A 23558-nucleotide genomic window follows, 5' to 3' on the forward strand; every position below is an offset into this window, starting at 1 on the left:
AGTGGCATGCTCTAGATCAGAACCCCAAGGACCACCACGGCCCATATCCATGAAAACTCTCCCTAAGCCTGTACAAACTCCCGTTCTCATTCTAGGATCATGTAAGCCAGGCCTATTTGCTAGTGCAATTTCTTGAAACATCTAGGCTTTCTCCAACTTGTACCCTCTAGATGTTGGTTGGGAATTCTAGGAGTTGCCACCCAATGCAGCTAGAAGGCTTCAGTTTGAGAAAACAAATACAGGAAGCATTCCTTACGCAGGAAATGTCATCTTTATCCCTAAGGACATCATAGCTGCAATTTTGTAGTAATCTATCAGGAGTTTGGTAGCTTTTTAATTTTATATTTCTATTTTAATATTTCCATCAAAAAGGACTGTTATTGCCCTCAGCATAGAAAACTGGGAGTAAAGGCTAGCAACTAAATAGAAGGGTATTATGCTAAATACTTGCACATTTTTACATGATCCTGTAACTCATATCTTTATTATGCTTTTCATTTTTTATTAGTAGAAATCTTTCTAAACAGTTCTTTGGCAATGGCCACAAAGGATTTGATCCCCTTTCCAAAATCTTGTCAGCTGGGTTTTATCATTAACATTTATTAACAATTCAAGATACTGTTTTCTGTGTCTAATTCTCACAATATAAATGTTTTGTATAGTTCTCCAGAGAGCTCTGGTATGACATGTTTTTGGCGCAAATTGCCAGCTATTCACTAGAATCAATGAGAAATTAATGATATTAATCCAATTTAAACAAAAACACACAGACATAAATCATCAAAATTTAAGCAGACTTAATATTCCTTAAGATTCACAAAATTTGAATTTCATGGTCAAAGCATAATAAAAGAATCTTTGAATCAGCTTAACTTTAGCATAAGCTCAAAAGAAAAAACGGATATGCTTAAAGGATTTCCAGAAAACTTGCATACAAGTTTTAAACCTTATTTTAATAGGATAAACATACAAATATTTACATTTTCCTACAATTTCCCTTACATGTTAAGATTGCACCAAAGATGCCAACTATGGTGTTAGGCATGCCACTAGATCCAGAAAAAAAATATGTTTAAGTGTAGCAGCTCATGCAATGCAGTCTTCAGGCATCAACAGCTGAAATAAAGCTAACAAGCTTACTGGATCCAGAAAATCTGCTCTGCAGCTAAAAAACTTAATTACCTGCACATTAATGCACAGGAAACACCAACAAACATACAGCAACTCACTTGATCTATGTGTAGTATAATCCCATGAGAAGTCCTCAAATAACTAAGTGGAGCCAATAGCTAAAAACCTCGTTTCCTAAAACGTAATAGTTTTAATATGTAAGCATCCAGATTGTATTTCACAAATATACCCAATGACAATGAGTGTTGCAATATTTGTAATACAGGCAGCCTTCATTATTTGCAGGGGTTCTAGTTCAGCCAAACAAGCATGGATAACAAGGCCATAGGTAAAAAGATTAAATGTTAAAAATGTACTTTAACTTACTATTTTGCATATCCATAAAATACCAAAATGGCAGATGTGTTTATTACCACAGATAACAAAGTCTGTTCTATGTTTTCTGATTGCAGATACACAAAATCACAGGTAACAAAGGCCACTTGTACATCAAAGTTAAATTCTCAAATTACCATTTCAGGTCAGGACAAGCAATCTACAATTCTTCAAACGTTCTGAAGTATAATTTCCATATTTCATGGTCCCTGAGCATATCAATTGAGTTTTATAGTAACCAAAACATCTCAAGAGTGACACAATACTTCAGACTATAATTTGCCTCATAAAAATAACACCATTCTGTGTAGAGTTTTGGCATAGGCAGTATGTCAGTAGGCACTGCTCTTCTCTCGAACCATGAAATCTATCACAGCACTTTAAACATTACTTTACTAGTATCTCCAACAGGTTGTTCAAAAAAGTAACTTTGTGGAGAGGCAGCTTTGGTTCCACCAACGTGAAGGAAAGTATGTTCTTGCTATTGTTATGTTATGAAGACTTCTGTCTATAACTTTTCTTTAAAATTTAGAACGTTATGCTTTGAAAGGCACAACTACATCTGTTCTTGGATAAATTTCTTGTGGCAAAGCCATTTAATTAATAAAAATGGCAAGCCATCTTTTCTTTAGGCACCACTTTTGACATCCTGCCATTTATAAATTTTCTACGGTAGAAACTGTAGAGAAATTTATTCAACAAATGTGTATAAATAAAAATGTGCAAATTCAGGACAGTAGACTGAAGTACAATCTAATGAAACTTCTCATTCCAAAGTGTGTGAAAACTAAACACTGATGAAAAGAATAATGGATGTCATTAGATAAGTGTTCTACACCTGATGTGCTTTTTATGAATTCATCATAGTAGGGATACTTGACTAAATTATTGGATTTATCCAGCAATCCCTACATCCCTTACAGAGAAATCCCTTGTGCATTCATTTATTTTATTTCTGTTACACACCTGTTTTAGCCTTGCTAGTTCCTTCAAAGCTCGTGCCCATTGTTGCTTATAATGTAGCTTTGCCTTAGTAGCTGATTCCAACTTTCTTTCAAGATCCCCCTAGTAAAGAATATAATCTTATCAATATATAGTACAGTAAAACAGCAGTTACAATCTTTACACAATCAGATACACAGAACTTGGATTACAAAAATTGTTTGGTACAATATGCACCATTAAATTGTTCTGCAATTTGATGTAAATATTGTGACATAAAAGAATTTTCTTGTTTAAGCAAGAACCTTATTTTTATTGTCAAACAATGCAAAACTAGATTAGTCTGCACTCCAAGACAGTTCATATAAACAGTTTTTAAACATCTTTAAAGGAGTTAGATAACATTTATTTTTATATAACACACATTAGCTATTCATTTTTCAGCTTAACTGAGTATGTAGTCTTTGCATGTATTATCAGTGAATTGTAGTTAATGTCTGTCTTCAATTTTCTCAGACTGTAATGTTACGTCTTCAGTATGAAAGATCACATTTCTGTAATAAATGGCTATCTGCCTTCAAAATTAGCAGAAAATAGTACACCCTTGGATTTGCTTTTTTATAATAAGTACTGCCATTAGGACTTCTAAAAACTCCATTCTTAAACCTACTTCTACTTTAACTATGAAAAGTTAAATTATACCATTGGTAGCTTCTAGACTCTTAATGTTGTTAATATTGTGTTAATAATTAGAAAACTAATGAACTAAAACATCCAAATAAAGCTTTGACCTAGAATGAATCATGATTTTGTAGTTATCAGTAATAAAATAGTTCAAAAACGCATCAATAAATTATTTACCAAGGCTTACAGAGAGGTGCTTTACTTTGTTCATGTTTTGGCTGCTGTTAACTATAGAGGTGACTTCCTGCTTTTCTTAAGTGAGTTATTTTTTTGTCTGATAAAATGCTGTTAATGCATGCTGAGCTTTTGGGAGGCTGATAGCCGTACCTTCTCTAGAGTTAGAATGCTTATTTCTGATTGCAGCCGGATTTCTGGTTTGCTCGTTTGTTGCTCCTTATATTGCTGAAATTCTTTCTCCAGAGCCTTATTCTTGTTTTCTGCCTCATATAGCTGTTTTCAAAAACAAATAATCTGAATGGATTTAACACTTGGATGACACAATAACGCAGAGCTGAGAGGAACATTTTTCAGTCAACAGATGTTACATTTACAATATATGCTCATAGTCCCAAAAACTGCTTCAGAGATTAAGAGGTGCTCCAGAAAAACAGTTTTAGAGGGAAGACAGAAAGTGAAAGTCACACTGCACCAAGAACAGTTCTCTGGTCACATGGATTTAGCTCCTTGATTTGCTCATCACTGGGTGGAATAAAATTCTTGGGAACAGTGCATACAGCTTGCTGATGCAAGTAACCTAACTTCAAGCTAAGCTCAACAAAACCCAGAGATTTTGTGGGTGACCGATGTGTATGCATGCTGTTGAACTTTGTGGCACAGAACCACACGGAGGATAGTTAAGTACAAAGTGGCTTTAATAATTATTTGTCAATCTCAGTTCCGATTAATTTATAGGGTTATGGTTTATAGTTTCTGCACTGGTAGTGATGCTTCTGACTTTCCTATAAAGCACGTTTTGTCTCCAAATGTACAAAATGACATTAGCTTCATGATACAACTTGGAAAACTATTAAATATATATATTTTAGGAAACATCTGAAGTCAAAGCAGAGAATTTCAAAACTGCCCTATTATATGAAAAAGGAAGCAAGTATTAAAGGATAAAAATGTCATGGTGTGAATATGGGAGTTGACTTAAAGATTCTATTGTGGATAGTACAGCCAGATGTTTGGCTTGACTATTAAAAACAGTTTTTTACACTGCCTTTGTGTGGAACTTCTTTCTTAAGAAATACGCAGGGTCTCTGCTCTTGCTTCAGGTGGGGAGGGAGGGGGAAAATGTACTGTTTTTTGCTCCGCTGTGTCTTTTTGTGTTACCATCAGCTGCCTTTATGTTGTCTTACCCTCAATCTTATATTTTATATTAACAATTTAATAACTGAATATTAACACAATGTATGGCTTTAATTATTATTGGCTGCCATGAAGTTTAAAACTACATATGACTAGGAAAAAGGATAAAATACTTCCTATAACCAGAGAATGTACAAGGCTAACCCCCCATATGCACACATATACAGGCACGCATGTAGGAAATGAAAATGTGGATAAAATCCACATGACCAAGAACAAGCAAAAATGTAAAAGATACAAAAATGCTGCTCTATGAGGTTTTTGATGTCAAGTCCCCTCAAAGTCTGTCACTGAACAATTGACAAACCAGTGTAAAATATATAGTTGGTTTTCAGTATTAAAAAAGGGATGCTTTAGTAATCAATAACATACTTAGATAGCTCACTAGCATAATTTAGATGTACATTAATTAACCTGGTAGGATTACCATGTTCACTTTTAAAATTTATATCTATTTCTAGTATAAATGAATAATTCAGCTAATTTGGAAAGTATAAACAGCATGTACTTGTTCGTGTACGCGGATCTTGTCCTCTTCAAATTGTCTAATCCTTGCCCTTTCCAGCTCAATCTGGTGTGCACATTCTTGTTTGACTCGCCGTATTACATCTTGAACTTCCTGTTGATTGCGTTCATGCTCTGCCTGGAGCTCTTTCTTTAACCGTTGGTGCTTAAAATGAGTGTTTATAAAGCAATTTGAAAACACAAATTTACACCTGAACAACTGGATATTTGGGATTACCTCATAAATGTGTCCATTTGATTCTTTGTACTCTCAAAACTACTGTCAGCATGTAGCTAGCTCTTTAACAAACTTTTTAAGAAACTGCAATATCACTTTATCTAGCTAAGCTACATTCCACAGCATCTAGAGAACTTGAAGTAGATTTTAAAACATGTAATAAAAGTATGCAAAGATATACCTTGTCAATCAACAAAGTTTATAAATACAAACTAAAATATTATGTTTTATACCAGCCTGCAAATGGTCTGGGAAAAGAAAAGTCCAAAAATGTATACCAGAAAATCCATATTGCTGGCAAAAATTATAATACATGCACACCTAAAATGAACAGAAATCACTGTGACAAAAACATTTAAGTTTTTTAAAATGCAGTATACAAAGGATAGCATAGTTTGGCATCTATTTACCTCAGTTTCAGCACTGACAAGCTGTTTTTCACGTTTCTCTAAGTCAGTTAAAGTTTTTTGAAGTTTTTCTTCCAAAACTGTATATTCTGCAACCTACAGTGTATATAGACGGAAGTAAAGTAAATAAGGCAAAATGGGAAATATTGAAGTATTTCTAAAAATTTAACACAAATATTGCCCTTTTATATCAATATATCAATGCTTTGGATACTCTAACAATTGCTGGGCTTTGAAGAAGTATAGAAAGAGTATTGATGCTTTTGAACTTTGGTGTTGAAGAAGACTCCTGAGAGTATTGTGGACAGCCCAGAAAACAAACAAATGGAACACAGAATAAAACAATCCAGAATTATTACTCAAGGCACCAATGACCAGGCTCAAATTATCGTATTTTGGAAATATTATGCAAAGACACTATCTCTTGAGAAGTCTTTAACATTGGAAAAGGTGGAAAGAAAGAGAAAAAGAGAAGAACCAGCAGCAAAGTGGATGGACTTAAGCGGCAATGGATTCACCTTTGGATGGTCTAAAAGACCAGACAGAGACAGATCATCCTGGGGAAAAAAATCTTTTAATGTGGTTGCAAAGAGTCAACACAACTTGATGGCACATTGTCATAATCGTCATCATCATTGTAAAAGAAACCTGATTTCAAGCAAACATGAAACCTCATGAAAGATGCACAATTTGACTCTTCAAGACAGACTGAATTCTGAAGTATGATTAGAGATACTCTGTCCCTTTGTTTTGGAGAATCCCATTTTGTCTAAACAATGGCAGACCAACTTAATTTCTATATAAAAACATTCAAAAGATCTTAGACTATGACTCTGTGTATGACTTATTCAACAGAAAATAGTCTTTCAGACTTAGTGGACCCTTTGCATTTGTATAAGAAGAATGAATCCTGTTGTTGGAGATGCAATGAGAATAATGCTTCATTCCAGCACATGTTTTGCAATATCCTGAAATTGTTATATTCTGGGAAGAAGTCATTACATGTATTAATTTAACTTTGAGAAAGGTTTTAATATTTTTGGATATCCATATTATTTGAATTTTATACATACTACATAGAAATGGATGACTGGACAACAGAAATGGATTCCCTACACCTTTGTTATTGCTAAGAGACTTTATGGATAATACACATGTATAACACTGATTTTATGAGACTTGTGCCAGCTGTCTTTTTTATATGTTTAAGAGGAAGAAATAATAATGCAGCTTAAGCTGTAAATAGTAATACATTCTGTTGTATTTCTAAAATGAGCTACCTATAGTATTTTTATGCAATTTATCAGTTGCAGAATATTTCTGATAAGCATTTAAAGTTCATTGTGGTGAATGGTCTTAGCAGACACTGACATATGAGCATTCTAAAGTGAAAAGACTTACTTTTTTCTTTACCAAGGCTTCTCTTTCTCTATCCCTTTTTTTCCACTCTTCTGCCAGTGCCTGCATATGAGCCATCTCCTTCTTCTTCAACTACAAAAAGCAGTTTTGTTTTATTTTGAAAAAAAAAAAAAGACAATTTACACAGTTCTATCATTAATCTGTGGATCTTTGTTTCTATTTATGAAATCATGTACTGAGTAAGTTACCAAAGAATATTTATGTCTTCAAAGACCCATTATCAATGGATAGTTCCTTTAGAGGAAAACTCAACCTAATGAGATCATTACTGACAAGTTCAGTTAGAACAGAATGTGCATGTATATTCTATAATTTGTATTTTTCTTGGTTTCATCCTGGCACTTAGTTTAATATGTAGATTGTATTGTTTCACAGTAAGAAAGCACATGAATAGGAGATTCATATCAGCTAGGATCAAAAAGTCCCTAATGATAATATTCTGGATTTCCCAACTTATTATAATGAAAATCCATGATCTGTAAAAGAAGTTGCCCTCTAAGTCCCCACTCTAGTTAAGCAATTCATGAGAATAACTTAAATTAGATAATTTAAAACTTTGTCAAATCCTGAAGCATTAGGAGGTAAATATCACTTGGATATCCACTATGGTCATTTTGTTTTATGTATTCTGCCTATTTATCTCTTGGAAGAATGGCTTTGGTAATTTTACCCCACATTAATCAAGTGGTCAGTGACCTCAAAAGCTCTTATGAATGGTCCAGGACTACATCATGGATCTGTTTTACCACACCTTGAGTATGTCTAAGTTTATTTAATTGTTAGATTTATACCCTGCTTTTCATCCAAGAGATAAAAATGGTGTTTGGCATACATGAAAGTATCTCCTATTTTTCCCACAACAAATCTTGGGGGATAGGATGAATTGAGATAGTGTCTGCCAGTAGAATCTGCAGGATGCTACTGCTTTTCTCATTATGAAAGGTAATCTGCTGCTTTGGTGCATGGATGTGTGATGTCACCCAGCGAACTACAAAGCCTGAAGACGGTCTTGAATCTCTCTCTCTCTCCCAGGTCCTAGTCCAATACTTTAACCAAAACACCACACTGGCTTCCCTCTGTGCTTTCTATCTGTACTCCATAATTACTCTACATTTAAGTAATGAAAGCCCTTTAAAACCTTCTGATGCTCCTCGAATCTTTCTTTAAGGGCATGCTACATTAACGGCCTTCCGCTTCTACAGTTGCCCTCTGTGCTGGGTCATTGCCGGGACCAGTGTTTTCCTCTTTGCTAGTGCTACTTTGCTACCTTTTATGGATCAGCCTGATCTTTTACACTGAAGAGTTTCAAACCACGTCAGGTATCCATTTCATTGTGGTTGCCCAACCATATAGCATACCCAGTTATATGATGTAGCTAAAGGACTAGACCTTATATTATTTATTTATTTTTTACTTATCTAAGTGGATCCACAGTTTAGCAGCTATAAAAATTATGAAATAACCTGATTTTCAAAAAGATCTTCTTGTACTTCCTTCCACATTTCTAGTTCAAGTGCTGCTTTATATTCCAGAGTTTCTCGTGGTTCAGTATGGACTTCAGGCTGTACTTTAGGAATTACTAGTAGCTCATCAGCACCTAAACACTAAACATGGAAATACTTTCAGATGATTTCTAAGGAAATGCTTCCTCTCTTAACCTGAAATGATACATATTCATTTACCCGAGAAGAATCAGACACCAGAACTTCATGCATCTTCACAAGTCCATAATCTTCTAGAGTCACTATATATGAAAGATCTGCAATCTTGTTGCTTGGCCTATAAAGCAATAACACATTTCTTTTTTCATTCAGCTATAAAAGAAAGTTCTTGCAAAAACAATAAAGAGAGATAAACTGTTTAAAATTATAAAACTGCTCAGCTATCATATTTTGACATTGAACAGGATTTCCTGCAAGTATGTTCTTTGTTGTTTTTTATTTTATTTTTTATTTTGCCATTCTTAAGGTTGCCAAAGTTTGTCCAGATTATTCTAAGAGCTTAGGTTCCTACATCTTGACATAACAAATGATTTTTAAGGAATTGAGATAACTTGGTACTTGGTGAAAGGCCAACAGGCCTTGCAAGATGTGTTACATTTAAACAAAAAAACAGAGATTTATTTTGCACCAGATTCTCTGATCCATACTCCATCAGGAGACTGAGATGATAACTATTCATCCTATATACTAGCTAGGCTTTTAATAATATATCAAGTATCTCCTCAAATTCTGCTACTATTTCTTCATCTTGGAAATGTCCATGTATGCTTCAACTGTATATAGCCACACATCCTAATTTAATTAGTCCACATAAGAGCTCTAATAACTATTGTTTTTAAGAACAAAAGTTTTAGCCTTCCATAAACTATTCTTTGCTTTCCTGCACAACTAGGAAAACCATTGTTTAAAAATCCAAACCAAATTTTTGTGACATCCTGTAAAATCTGTCAAGAATGGATATAATCTTGATGAATTATAGGGTCTTTTAATTTTTTTGGTTGAATCAGAAATTTAAAAACATTAAATCCTCACTCAGCACAACCTTTATTTGCAGTTTACATTTTTTTCTGGAGCAAATTTCCCATTTTAATAAATATCTAATAATTCCTTATGCAAATACAATAAAATATCAAGTGAATATCTAGAGACAAGGAAAAACAAATATAAATATGATATCTGAAATAGGTCGATTTAACCAGAGGACTATAGCCACTTCATTGCATTAGAGAATTTAGGAAAATAATTATTTCCCTGTCTCAGTGGTTTGAAATAAATGGCTAAAGCCAATTAGATTTGAAGCAGTGCCATCTAGTGGCTGTTATATTTGGCTACACTGTGATCCATGGTTTATCTTATTAATAATACTGGAATATCAAATCTGAATGATCAAATACATTTTGGAATTCAAATATATCTAAAATGAAAAAGGTATACAAAGTATTACTGTATTATCTTATTAAATTATTAATTTTATATCATTAAATGAATATTAAAATGTAATAATTTAATAAATATTACATTATTAAAAACAAACACAGTATGCTGTAATTGTGCATTTTCTGCATAAGGGACAATGTTTTTTAGAATCTTAAAAACACCATATTACGAAGCAAGCTAGCTTGCTTGCTTGCTTGCTTGCTTTATTTATTTATTTATTTATTTAACCCTAACCCCCAACGGGTGACTCTGGGCGGCTCACAATAATAAAAAAGAGAAAACACAAGTCCCTCCAACCATGGATAAAATCTATAAATAATTAAAAAACATATATTAAAAATGCCCTAAAACCTCCTATAATTTTTAGCCCTAAAAACCTGCAAGATGCTGGGGGGGGGGGCAAACCCATCACCCCACCAGCCATCTCCACAGGTGCGGGCCCCCCTCCGGCCCCCAGGCCTTCTGGCAGAGCCAGGATTTAATCCCTTTCCTGAAAGCCATGAGGGAGGGGGCACACCGGATCTCAGGAGGCAGGATGTTCCATAGGGCAGGAGCTGCAGAAGAAAAGGCTCTCTGCCTAGACCCCACCAATTGAAATTCCTTGACTGGTGGGGTCTGCAACCTGCCCCTTCTGCTGGACCGAGTGGGACGGGCTGAAGTGACCAGGGCGAGGCGGTTCCTCAGATAACCTGGTCCCGTGCCATGAAGGGCTTTAAAGGTGATGACCAACATCTTGAATTGGACCCGGAAACAAACTGGTAACCAATGCAGCTCAGCAACAGCGGTGTTATACGTGCCCCCCTAGGGGCATTGAGAACTGTCCGTGCCGCCACATTCTGCACCAGCTGTAGCTTCCGGATACTCTTCAAGGGTAGCCCCATGTAGAGCGCATTAAACACTGCATTTTAATTACAGATAGTCCTCGCTTAATGACCACAACTGGCAGAAGCAACTCCATCGCTATGCGACGCAGTCACTAAGAAGGACATCACATGACTGTGACAGGCTTATGACCTCACTTCCACCAGGGTCATTAAGCGAATCACTCACAATCATTAAGCAGGATATCATGTGACCGTGACTTATGATTTTACTGTCAGTTTCCCCATTGACTGCTTGTCAGGAGCCAGCTCTGAAGTACGCAAATGGCAATTATGTGACCACGGGATACTGCGACAGTCATAAACCCCTGTTGGTAGCAAAGTGCCCAAATCTCGATCATGTGACCCTGGGATGCTGCAATGGTTTTAAGTATGAAGAGCAGCCCTAAAGTTACTTTTTTCAGTGCCATCATAACTTCAAACAGTTGCTAAACAGGGCAGTTATTAAGTGAGGACTACCTTGTAGTTCAAATAACAATTGAGAATGTGTTTATGGTAGTGTTTCTCAACCTCAGTGACTTTAAGATGTGTGGAGTTTAACTTCCAGAATTCTTCCAGCATGGGAGTTGAAGTCTACACATCTTAATGTTGTTGAGGTTGAGAAACACCGGTCTACAGGTAGTTCTTGCTTTATGACCATTTGTTTAGTGACTGTATGAAGTTACAACACTGAAAAAAGTGACTTATGACTGGTCCTCGCACTTACAACTATTGCAGCATCCCTGCAGTCAGGTGATCAAAATTCAGACGCTTGGGAACCGGCATGTATTTATGACAGTTGCAGCATCCCGCGGTCATGTGATCACCATTTGCGACCTTCCCATCCATCTTCTGACAAGTAAAATCAATGGGGAACCATGTGATTTGCTTAATTATCACAGTGATTTGCTTAATGTCTACCACAAAAAGTTATAAAATCGGGTGTAATTACATGATGCCTCGCTTAACAACCGCACTGCTTAATGATGAATTTTTCCGTCCCTATTGTAGTCGTAAGTTGAGGATTACCTGTATGTTATTAAAAGGAATTGGCTTTATTATAGGAACCCCAATTTTTCAAAACACTGTACCCTTGTGCTGCTGTAAAAGGAATAGTTTCACTGAAGATCTGACGCCAACATTGCTCTCCATTTCCTCCTAGAAAACGTGTTTTTTCCATAGCCAAAACTTTTGAAAGCTGGAGTCTTGCAACTCCTAAAAGCAAGTCTTTAGCTGTTTTATCTTTGTGCCACAGTTCCACCAGCAATGGTAATCTGAAATACAGGAAGAAAATAGGTAATTTACAGGAAACTACTTTTTTGTCTGTCTCCTCCTACTTGTCTCAGTGGAAGTATGCATCTTTTGTCACTTTGCATGGAATTAAGGTGAAAGCCGTAAGTACTCCAACCCAGTTATACATAAGAGGAAAAACAAAAATGCAGTAAACAACTATATTTTGTCAACAAGTAGAAGGAAAATATTTTAATTATATTCTAAACAATATAATTGTTATACCTTTCGATATAAATGGATAAGCACAAATAAATGCAAGTATGCATTGAAAGTACAATCACTTGAAGTTCAAAGATACTCATATTTGTGATTTACCCAATTGCTATGGCAATTTTTTTATCCTACAAAAATACAAGAACTATATTTTTAGACTTCATCTGCCATTGTACTTTTTATGATTCTAAAAATAGGAAGCAATTCTAGGTTGGAACTACAATATGGTTGTTATTTTAATTTTTCCATTCCTAAATGTTTAGCTATTGACACCTGAAAGCTCATTGTAACATAGTTTGCATTGTCACAACAGCTGTCAGAGTTCATAAACATGCTCTGATATATTTACTTTTTCGATTGACAAGTATTATTTCCTATTCAGTTTAAAATAAGCATCACTAGTTTTACAGGCTTCAGTTGTTTAACCTGAGTCACTACATGACAAAATACAGAATTCTTTCCCTGACAGTAGCAGGCAAAGATTGGAACACTGGACACATAATGAAGTTCTTTTTAACACCATGAATTTCCTTAGCTGGGATACTCCTCCCATTGCTCCAGCAAGCCTTACTTTAAAAAAAAAAAAAAAAAGTGCTTGTTAGTGGCTACAAAAAAGAATTACCTCTAAGCCAGTTAAGGGGCTGATAAGCAATCTTAGTAAGAGCATTACAGAATAGAATAGTAGTACTGATATGTCAATAATCAAAGCTTACTCCCCTCCAAGACTCAGAAGCACAAAGCCAAATGTCCATTACATTGTTGGAACAGCCGAAGAAATAAGTGACAAAATCACATTGCCATGGCTATAAGAAGGGTCTCCATGTTGTGTTAAAAAAAAAGAGAAAAATTAATTGCTTAAAATGGCTTTGTTCCAATATACAATACAGATTTTTATCTACCTGCACTGGATTGTATGTCTGGGAAACTTCTGCTAAGGAGCAGAACGCCTGATAAGAATCTCTTGATGAGAGGATGTGTTTTAGTCCTTGAACCCTGAGATGACCTATGCAGAAATGAGTAGTTCCTTGAATCCTCAATGAACTAGTTAAGGTTTGCTCTTAAAAAAGCCATTATTTGAGAAACTGCAATGGCCATGGGCAAAAAGTACAGCATTTTGAGGATCCAGACAATTTGACTATGTACAGGACGGTGAAATAGTTTGGATGGAGGATGAATTGTAGGTCGACAATCCTTGTAAAAAACCTCCATCCTAACAGCTATAACCAACCTTGATCTAGGTGAAATGGCAACCTTGATCTATGTAGATGAAACTGAGAAGGTCTAGCCTGGTGAGGAGAGCCCATGAACAGCTGCAGTAGCTAAATATAAAAGTCTTCTGGGCCAGTTGGAAGTCACCAGGATGATTTCTTCCTTCTCCAGGTGTGTTAGAAAGGGGAGCAATGGGAAGATGTATAGTAGATATTTTGATCATTCGTGTTTAGAGCATCCAAGGCTGATGCTCCTTCTATGAAGGATCAGGAGATGAATTGGTACAGCTTGCAATTGACTAGCAATGCAAAGAGATCTATTTAAAGTTTGACAAACCCCATGGTGATCTCAAAGGCACTGGAGGTATAGGATCTGCTCTCTAGGAATCATGTTGAATGGACTGAGCCAATCTCCCATTCAATCATCTTGTCAGGATCTACGCAAGCCAGAACCTTCAATTGTTTTTTTATTGCTTTTACTTTTATTGCAAAGTAAAAGCAATAAAAGTAAAAGGGATTGAGTGCAGACTCTGACACATCTGCCTGCCATGTGTTCAGTCATGAAGCTGGCTTCCAGGAAAGAAGATGGAATGCCTTTCAGACCCCCAGGGAGTTGAAGGAATACTGGGATCAGAAGGAGATTTGGTGAAGACTACCTGTCTCATCTAGCAACAGAAATCCTGATGGAGGGTGGTCCCATCAATCTCATACTGTGTGTGTGTGTGGGGGGGGGGGTAAATATTCTCCACTATGCTGCTTCAGCCCCTCTGATCACTTGGTTTCCCAAAAGGATTAACAAATGTATCAGCCAAAGGAAGCTGCCCATATGGTCCCTTCCACCTTCTATGCAACTGATGAAGATATTTCTTGGGCTTAGCAGGAGGAATAGTCACTTGGATGGGTAGTCATGCCTCCTAGTAAGGTTGAGTTTGAAGGGCCTAACTCTGGGAATGGCAGCTCCAGCCATTTAAAAGTGTTCTGATATGATCAGAAAGTCAGGGACTTCCTGGATTGTCAATGGTCCAGACAGTCCCATGAGGAAAAATGAAGAAATTGAGATTTAAAATATGAAGAGAAATATAGGAAAAATAGGAAAGACTAAGTTTAGTGAAGAATGTACCTTACTGAAGAACTGGCTGGGAAGTTGCTCTCTACTACCGTCTAGGTAGTACAAAGGAAAATTATTTGATCCTGCCTGTGATAGGATACACATAATAAGGATACTGTCCAGTCAGGAATGAAGATACTACTAAATACTACCATGGCTCTGTGGGCTGGGAGCGGGCAGCACATATTGAGCTGGTTCACTTCCTTTCTGCAGGACTGGTACCAGTCTGTGTTCACTGGGAGTGAGAGATTCCCACCCTCGACCCTTATTATGTAGGGTTCCACAGGGTTCGGTACTCTCTGCACTCCTATTTAACATCTATGTGAAGCCGTTGGGTGAGATCATCCATCGCAATGGAATGAGGTATCATCAATATGCTCATGATACTCAGTTATATATCTTTGCCCTTGGCAAACTAAGTGACATGGTTGATGTCTTGTCCTGGTGCCTGGAGGGTGTAGGGATTTGGATGGGGAACAACAGGCTATAGATGAACCCTGGCAAAACTGAGTGGTCCTGGGGTTTGGGGCCTTCTGGTTCTGGGACTTTACCATCTTTGGTACTGGATGGGGTGGCACTGCCCCAGAAAGACTTGGTGTGCAATATGGGGGTCCTTATAGACTCACAACTCCTGCTTGTGGAGCAAGTGGCAGTTGTAGCTAGGAGGGCCTTTGCATAGCTTCGTGTTGTATGCCAGTTGCGCCCCTTCTTGGACCGTGTCACAGTCGCTCACACCCATGTCACCTCCAGAATGGATTATTGTAATACAGTCTACATGTGGCTGCCCTTGAAGAGCATCCAGAAGCTTCAGCTGGTGCAGAATGTGGCTGCGTGGACAGTTATCTGTGCCCCTAGGAGGGCACGTTACACCTCTGTTCCACGAGCTTTATTGGTGTCAGTTTGCTTCTTTAAATCTCTACATGGCAAGTGACCAGGTTATTTGAGGGACCACCTCTTCCCCGTTACATCTACCTGTCCCACCAGGTCAGGCAGGAGGGGTATGCTGTGGGTCATGTCTCCAAAGGAGCTCCATCTGGCAGGATCCAGGTGGCGGGCCTTTTTTGCTGTGGTCTCCGCCCTCTGGAACATCACTCCCCCTGAGGTGAGGTTAAGCCCATCTCCGCTAGGCTTCTGGAAGGCCCTTAAAACATGGTTTTTTCATCAGCCTTGGGGAGACTGCAAGGTGGCTGTATGAGATTAAGTGATGTTTGTTCTCCCACTTTCTTGGGTTTTATCTGTTTATTTTATCTATTTATTTTATTTATTTTTGATTGTTTTCAGATTGTTATGGAGTTTTTAACTGCTGTTGTGTTATATGCCACCCAGAGTCACATGTTTGTGAGATGGGCAGCTATAAAAATATACTAAATAAATAAATAAAACATAAGATAGATAGTAAAAATTGCTCTTTGGGCCACAATCTAATTATTAAATTCAATACTTTCTCTGCATTTTATTGCAACATCACAAAGCTACCAACCCCTACTAGCTCCCACAATGGCAGGTATATTCTTGGCTTTGAAAGTAACAGCTCAAGCCTCTGATTAGGCATTTAGGATTCCAGTCTTTATCTGCCACAGTAAGCATGTTATACCTGGATAAGTCCATGATGACAATTTGATCTAATTTTTTCTGCCGATTAACCTGTGGGTTATAGAATATGATTGGCACAGGTCTGTTCATAGTTACGAATTTTGCTCCCCATAAAGAAGATAGGATCACATACTGATAAATAAAGCAATCACAATTCCTTTTTAAAAACACATTGCACAAGCTTAGTGATAAGATATACGCTACCTGAACAAAAAGGGCATTTCTGTGATTTAGAATAAATTTTAAGCTGTAAACTTTTTAGTATTGGAAACTTAGTTTGCATTAAAAAGGAACATATATATGTATCCATTATTAAAAAAAATATCTCAGTACATAAGCTACCTGAAAAAGGTATCTTGAAGCTGATGGGGCATAGTTGCAAAATCAAATGCACAGTAAGACTGTGGAAGAAATACTTCCATGTTTTTTCTTACTTCCACAGGAGGATTAGTCATAATGGGTGCAGCACTGCCAAAAAATGGATATGAATACCTATGGAGGAAGAACAAGTTATGGCAAATCAAACTGACTGTTGGTAATTTTAAGCAATTTTTTAGCAAATATACCTTAAGCTCACCATACTAATTGCTTAATAATATGTTTAAACTTGAAAATTGCAAAATTCAATATTTATTACAAAAATTGTTAGGGAGATTGAAGTAATAGTAACCTCACTATACATTTGCCAAATATGGAATATCAGTGGCAAATTATTTTAACATTTTATTTAACATCTGGTTTTCCAATACAAATGTAGATTCAAACATATATTTTAAAAACAGTTTCATGAGTTTATTATTCTGCATGTTTAAAAGAATAATTTTGATCTCCAACCACAGCATGCTACAAAATAGATTCTTGGAACAACATGAATAATCCTTTAACATTGATACTCAATAATGAGCACAAATTTTATTTGAGAAGATTAAGTGCTGTGTAAGATACTTTAAAATTGTAGTGCCATCAGCAAGAGGGAATGCACAACACCTTATTTTATTGCAACAGATCCAGAGAACATTGAGCAGAGTTCTGTTTATGAAATGGGGATTCCTTGTCAACAAATGGTGTAGTTTTTTTATCCATCTACACAAGGGTAATAGAAGCTGATGAAGGGGAAGGGAGTGAAAAGGAAGTTTATATTCTGTCAGGGGCATTGTTATCGGAAGGATCACTGTGTAAATTGAGTCTACGCAGCTTATTTTCAGCAGTGACATCCTCTCCTCAAATGAATGGGGTATCTTGTATATTACCTTGATAGTCCCAGATCATTTTGCATAAGTCAGAAGTGGAAATCTATATTTAAAATCATCAAAATAACCTTATGCCTAATACAATTCCAAATGAAAACATAATTTGAATTTTCTTAAAATATTACTCACAATACTAACAAAATTGCTTCTACTAATCAATAAAGCTGTCTTGCTTCTGTGTAATAGGATGAAAACATGCAAACACTTTTTGTAGTTACAACACAGTCCAAGTAGGAGAATATGTGTGTACATGTGAGAGACAAAGAAAGGAGGATTGGGAATATATGATATTTCAGAAGAGACATGGTTAGGAGAATGTCATGGCTGACTTCATGCTAAGCCTTCCTGTTATTTGATTCTGCTCTAATGTGATCTGTCAATCAAACAAATATAGCAAGATTTATGACTTACTGATAAGACTAACCAGTTGTGGTTTATTCAACAAATCATGGTTGAGTAAGATGCATAAAACCAATCTATATGGTAGTTATGCTTTTCCTATATCAAACTGCAACCTGGCCCCATTTTGAAGGGATGTCATCTCCCCTGTAAATGGGGTGGTATTAAAGCTTATCATTCCTATTGCAATGGGTATTAAAGGCTCTTCCGCCTGTTGATGGCTATTTCCAAACTGCTGGCATATAAATTTAGCACATCATCTGATGGCATCATCAATCTGTTCTACATTTTCTATCAGGTTGAAAACAGGATCAAACTAAAGTTTGTACTGGAAATATATAGTGATATTTTGAGTATGCACATCACCATTCAGTCTAATGTTAAAGACTTCAAGGGAGATATGTTACATTTGGACTTTTCTTCTCTCCTATAAAAATTATTCTTCCCTGTATTTGTGTCCCAAGTGGTATTCAATGTCTAAAGGAATAATTATTTCCCAAATCACATTACAAACAACAGAATATCAAAAGGGATCCAGACAAACATTAATTAATATTTCCAATACTATTTAGTGATGCCCTGTACCTGGAAACATCTGAATCTGTAAGTGGCTACAACCGTATTTTCAGTTGTAAGAAGTACCATAAAATAAAAGGAACTTTCAGGAAAACTGTTTACAAAAAGAAATGAAAAGACCCACATTCTTTAAGAGACACCTTTCCATAAATACCAATTGTGTTCACATAGTATGTTAAGCTATGGCTTGCTTAATCAGGATCTACTGAATAAGCCACAATTAGCCCCTTGATTAATAGCTAAGCTAAGCTATAAATTATAGTTTACTACTAATAATGGCTCATATAATATTCTAGAACAGAATCTAGCAGAGTACATTACAATTTAGCTTAGTAAACTCAGCCACAGTATAAGAGATGCAAATCAGAATAGTCTGGCCTATGACTCAGAGAAATGCAATTAGCTATTACTAGAATGCTGTTATTATGTTTTTCCTATGCATCATCCATTGTTAAGTAGCAAATCTCCAGTTTAGCATCCTGGCTGGCCAATTTTACTGCTTGTTATCTCAAAATGTTCAGGAATCTCAGAAGACACACTAGTATCCAAAATATTCATTTGTTACAATATATCAAAAAGCAATGGGTCTGAACAATCTCAACACTTCCAGGAGGAAACAATGTATTTCAGGTTTCAGTACATATAAACAAGAGCAGAATATCCTCTAAACTAAGTAACTATCATAAAAAATATCATTTTACACATATTTACTTAAGATCTAGATCTTAAGATTTTGCATTTTTGATATAGCAAAACCAAATCATGCCTTCCAAATTAATTACAGTGTAAAGTTTTCATACCTTAATATACAATTGACAGGAAACCCAGCATCCAGATTATGGACAGTTCTTAAGTCTACTGAAAAGCAAAAATGATGGGATGCTGCAGGAACAGCAATTTTTTGTCCTGTAGTAGATTCAGAAGTACTGAGATGTTGAGTCTGAGAAGCAGGCAGCTGGGTTTTCAAAGCTGCAAATATAAACACAAAATTCACTTAAAAAAATGTTAGCATCTGTTCCAATAAATAAGTTTTTTAAAAAGTCTCCTCCAGACTTCTCAGTCTCTGATATACAGCTGCAACAGTTTCAAATAAGTGTAAGTTACTCTGCTATTACTCTAGTTTTACTTTTTTAAAACTCAGTTCTCAGTCAGATATATATCTACTATTATAGACTAGCAGAAAATATTCCACCTGGCATCTTGGACAATTCATGTGATTAAGGCTGATATACCTGGCAGACTAGTATTAATAAAATATATTTCCACATTTCAGGTGGTCTCCATATATTGGTGAAATCATATAAAGCACCCATAAGTTATTGTACTCTGTTTACACAGAACAAACTAGTGTTTTTATACTAGCAATTTAAGATGAAATATGAAACTTGCAGCCAGAAGCAGATGATGCTCTCAAACTAAACATGAAAAGAACTTCATAGGCAAATTATAATCACCTTTCCATCTACTCAGAACTTTTACAATGTTTTAAATTGGATTAAATCATTGTACAGAGTAACTTTTTTCTTTCTATCAGGCTGCCATCCAATCATAAAATAAGATACATGGCAAGAATAACTTGGAGGTATAGATAATAATTAAGTTATGAGAAATAGGATCTGTGCAATTCTTACCTTTTTTCTGTAATTTTGGATTCTTGTCATATTGAATACTTTCCACTTCACTTTCTGTAGCATCCTCTTTTATAGGAGGAGAATGGTGTGTCTGAGGTAGGGCATTTTGGGAATTGTTTTCAGGTCTCATTTCTTTATCATGTGTTGGAGACAAACCTTTTTTCACATTTTCAACCTCAGCCTTTGTAGCTGATTGGACTATAGGCTGAACAAAATGTAATGTTTATAATTAATATTAATTTCATGTAACGATGATCATCAATTTATTGTATTCTACACTTTAAATAGTAACAAAAACTAAAAACAAATGAAGTGCACCTGACAAACTCTGCCATCTTTTTGAAGTGATATTGATACCCCAACAGTAGGTGCCATATCCAGAGGCATGGGGGGCAGTTTTTGCCGAGCTCTATTAGGTGGAACAAGAATAAATGCTCCTTCTATAGCTACTGGATGCTGATAAATTTCCGTATTTCCTTTCTTTAATAAGCTAGTTAAAAGAATTTCAGTACTTCCAAGAGATTGATCCCCACAGCAGAGATGTATCTAGAATTCAAAAGAGTATTATGGGAAAAAAAATAGACAAATAGATCATATTGATTAGTCATTATTTAAACAATTTACACAATCACCTTCAAATGCAAACATCAAGTTCTTTAAAAACGATGTACAAGTATTTGTAATACATTTTAGATTAACTTCTTATGCAATCAAGGATTCCTCAGAATCTGATTTTCCTCAGATGGTCTTATTTTCCAAAATCCCTAATACTTCAAGTTAAAATTTAGCAACAGCTTCAACTGATCATATTATAGAACATACGTCACAATTCACAACCTATACAAGGGAAGCAAAATTTTAAACTGATCCAGGGATTCATGGTACTACTAAACTGTGCAGAGGCTTAATCATTACACGTAACTGGATCAGCTCTACTTAAACACTTCACAAGCAGAAGGAAATTCTGCCTGCCATGACAGTATAACGAGTATTTCTCTAACTCTGACAGTGCATGAGTCTACTGAATTATAATACTGGTTTCCTGTAGGGCCAAAACGTTGGCATGCATGCCAGATTACATTGTAATTAATCCACAGGATTATTTCAGATTCTGGAAAAAACTATTAAGGTTTAAATTATCAACAAAAATAGTCAAAACTGTTTACCTGCAACTTTGAGTGAGCCCAAAAATAAGCTCTTAGAACTTCAATGCTGCTGCGTATTCTAACAGATGCTCTTTCTGGTTCAAAGTTTGGATTCATCAAGTCAGTAAATGGTTCATTGGTGACGTCATTACCCAGCAGTGAATAATAAAAGAAGAATTCAGGCTGTCGTTCTGGAATTTTCACTGTGGTAGGTATTAGCTATTATGAATGTAGAGGAAAACGCAAAATAAACTGTGTGTCCTCAGACTGATCATTTGAAACTATGAATGCCCATTTGTACTTCCACCATAAAGATTCTTCCACATTCTACTAAATGTAGAATGTGGAAGAATATTCACATATAATAAGCACATATAAATGAAATCAAGGACTCAGATAAGAGTAACTATTGGCCCCTGCTCAATTTTTTTAGCTATTCCCATCAGACAGGATGTAGTTCATTTAGATTTTTAGTTTGGGGGGGGCAGGGGGAGAGAGAGAGAAAGAGAAAGAAAGAAAGAAAGAACAGACAGACAATAGAGCCACGCATACTGCAAACGTGATTTGAAGAAGTGATTCAGAACTTGCACAACCAGTCCCTCTCTACTACTCATTAAAGCAGCTTGCCTTTTTCTAGGCTTCTGTGTAAGCTTGAAAAAAAAATGATGTAGCTCATTTAAGGAAACAAAGTTAATGAGGCATAAAGCAGCCACAACTTTTCTTCAGAGCTACATGGAAAGCTGAAATGTGCTGCTTTCACGAGCAGAGAGAAATGCTAAGCAATAAGGTCCAAAAATATTTCTCCCCAATCATTTTCAAAGGGTGTATGGAATCACAGGCACCACTTTTTTTTTTTAGATTTTTATCCTGCCTTTCTTATTTTTATAAATAACTCAAGATGGTGAACATATCTAATACTCCTTCCTCCTCCTATTTTCCCCACAACAACAACCCTATGAGGCGAGTTGGGCTGAGAGAGAGTGACTGGCCCAAAGTCACACAGCCAGCTTTTATGCCTAAGGCAGGACTAGAACTCACAGTCTCCTGGTTTCTAGGCCAACACCTTAACCACTACACCAAACTGGCTTTCTTTATATGATCTTCTATGCAGTAACCAAATAAGAGTTTGCAATGACTACTAGAGCTCAGCAATTTAAAAACCTGAATCAATATTATTACCTGTTCTAACTGTGTAGCAAATGCAACAGTAACAGACAAAACAAAGTAGTCACGACAATATTCTGCTGGTCCAATTTGATGATAGCCTTCCTCTTCATTCAGCACTGCTACAAGATTTTTGGGGTCCAATCCAGGAAGCTGAAAAGGTACTTAAAAAAAAAAAAAGGAGAAATCAATTCAGTCACTTACTATCAATTTGGTCACCGCAATCTACAAAGGTTGTGCCTCAAAGCAACTAAAACATTTCCTAGTAGATAGAAAACAACTGTATAAATTTATCACACATTTATATGTGTGTGTGTGTATAATTTTAAATCCCTGAATGAATTTGCATGCCTAATTGGTCAATTCTTTACCAACCTGGAGTAATTTAGGCAAAATCTGGTGTTGAAAGTGATTCCTAAAAATTGTATTTTTATATTGTAAAGTATTTCCACATATTCATTCCTGTAAACTACCAGGAAGAGCTGCAATAAAATATCATACCCAGTTTAACTGAAAATCAATAATTATGCACTAGTACAAACAGAAGTTACAGCACTGCTCATGCACAGTGGGCACAATGCCTGGGTTTATAATGTTACATAAATTGCCCATAAATAAAAAAAATTAACACAAAGAAGACAAATAGTACAAGAAAATAATGCTATGAAGCGTATGAATGAAAAGAAATTCCACCATATGAAATACATTACCACACTGAGATTATACTTGGCTAATTTTCACAACAGAATGTAAAGAAGCTTTAGGACAGAGAATAATATAAAAAAATGAAGAGCAAAACTATAATGTTGAATAAAGCTTAAACGGAGTAACTACACACACATCGAAAGATGTTAAAAAAACAACAACAAGAATTGTGATTCTTTTATTTAGAAAAACAGAAAATATTACAAAGATTGTTATGAAGAAAAAAAATTAAAAATTCCAACACAGAAAAAATGGTAGATATGATGCTCCAATTTATAATTCTAAAATGTGATTAAAATCTTAATTCTTAAAAGAACTTATTCTGAGTCTAATTTTGACATATAGGAAGAGACAATTAGAATTGCTATTAAGCGAGGTGGAAAGGGATCTGTTCTGAGTTTGA

The 23558-nt window shown here is 35.8% G+C and overlaps 1 protein-coding gene across 3 annotated transcripts in view; it reads right to left on the reverse strand.

Moving 5' to 3' along the window:
- The window catches only part of CEP120 (centrosomal protein 120), an 81424-nt gene that overhangs the window by 10823 nt on the left and 47043 nt on the right, over window positions 1-23558 (reverse strand). For 2 of the 3 annotated variants that reach the window (XM_088130154.1, XM_007420555.4), the window contains exons 5-18: window positions 22466-22614; window positions 21308-21505; window positions 20460-20687; window positions 20142-20346; window positions 19311-19479; window positions 16628-16777; window positions 11962-12144; window positions 8754-8850; window positions 8535-8675; window positions 7054-7143; window positions 5656-5748; window positions 5012-5173; window positions 3460-3582; window positions 2473-2571 (exon numbers count right to left, since the gene is read on the reverse strand). In XM_088130154.1, the coding sequence (XP_087986280.1) occupies window positions 2473-2571; window positions 3460-3582; window positions 5012-5173; window positions 5656-5748; window positions 7054-7143; window positions 8535-8675; window positions 8754-8850; window positions 11962-12144; window positions 16628-16777; window positions 19311-19479; window positions 20142-20346; window positions 20460-20687; window positions 21308-21505; window positions 22466-22614 (2087 nt within the window). Of the gene's footprint in view, window positions 1-1229; window positions 1306-2472; window positions 2572-3459; window positions 3583-5011; window positions 5174-5655; window positions 5749-7053; window positions 7144-8534; window positions 8676-8753; window positions 8851-11961; window positions 12145-16627; window positions 16778-19310; window positions 19480-20141; window positions 20347-20459; window positions 20688-21307; window positions 21506-22465; window positions 22615-23558 lie in introns of all 3 variants that reach the window. The other variant, XM_088130155.1, reaches the window with a different exon arrangement.

The sequence above is a fragment of the Python bivittatus genome, unplaced genomic scaffold (assembly GCF_059951505.1).
Source record: "Python bivittatus isolate LINGU-HERP-01145 unplaced genomic scaffold, Pbiv_v1 ctg000850_np1212, whole genome shotgun sequence".
NCBI lineage: Eukaryota > Metazoa > Chordata > Lepidosauria > Squamata > Pythonidae > Python > Python bivittatus.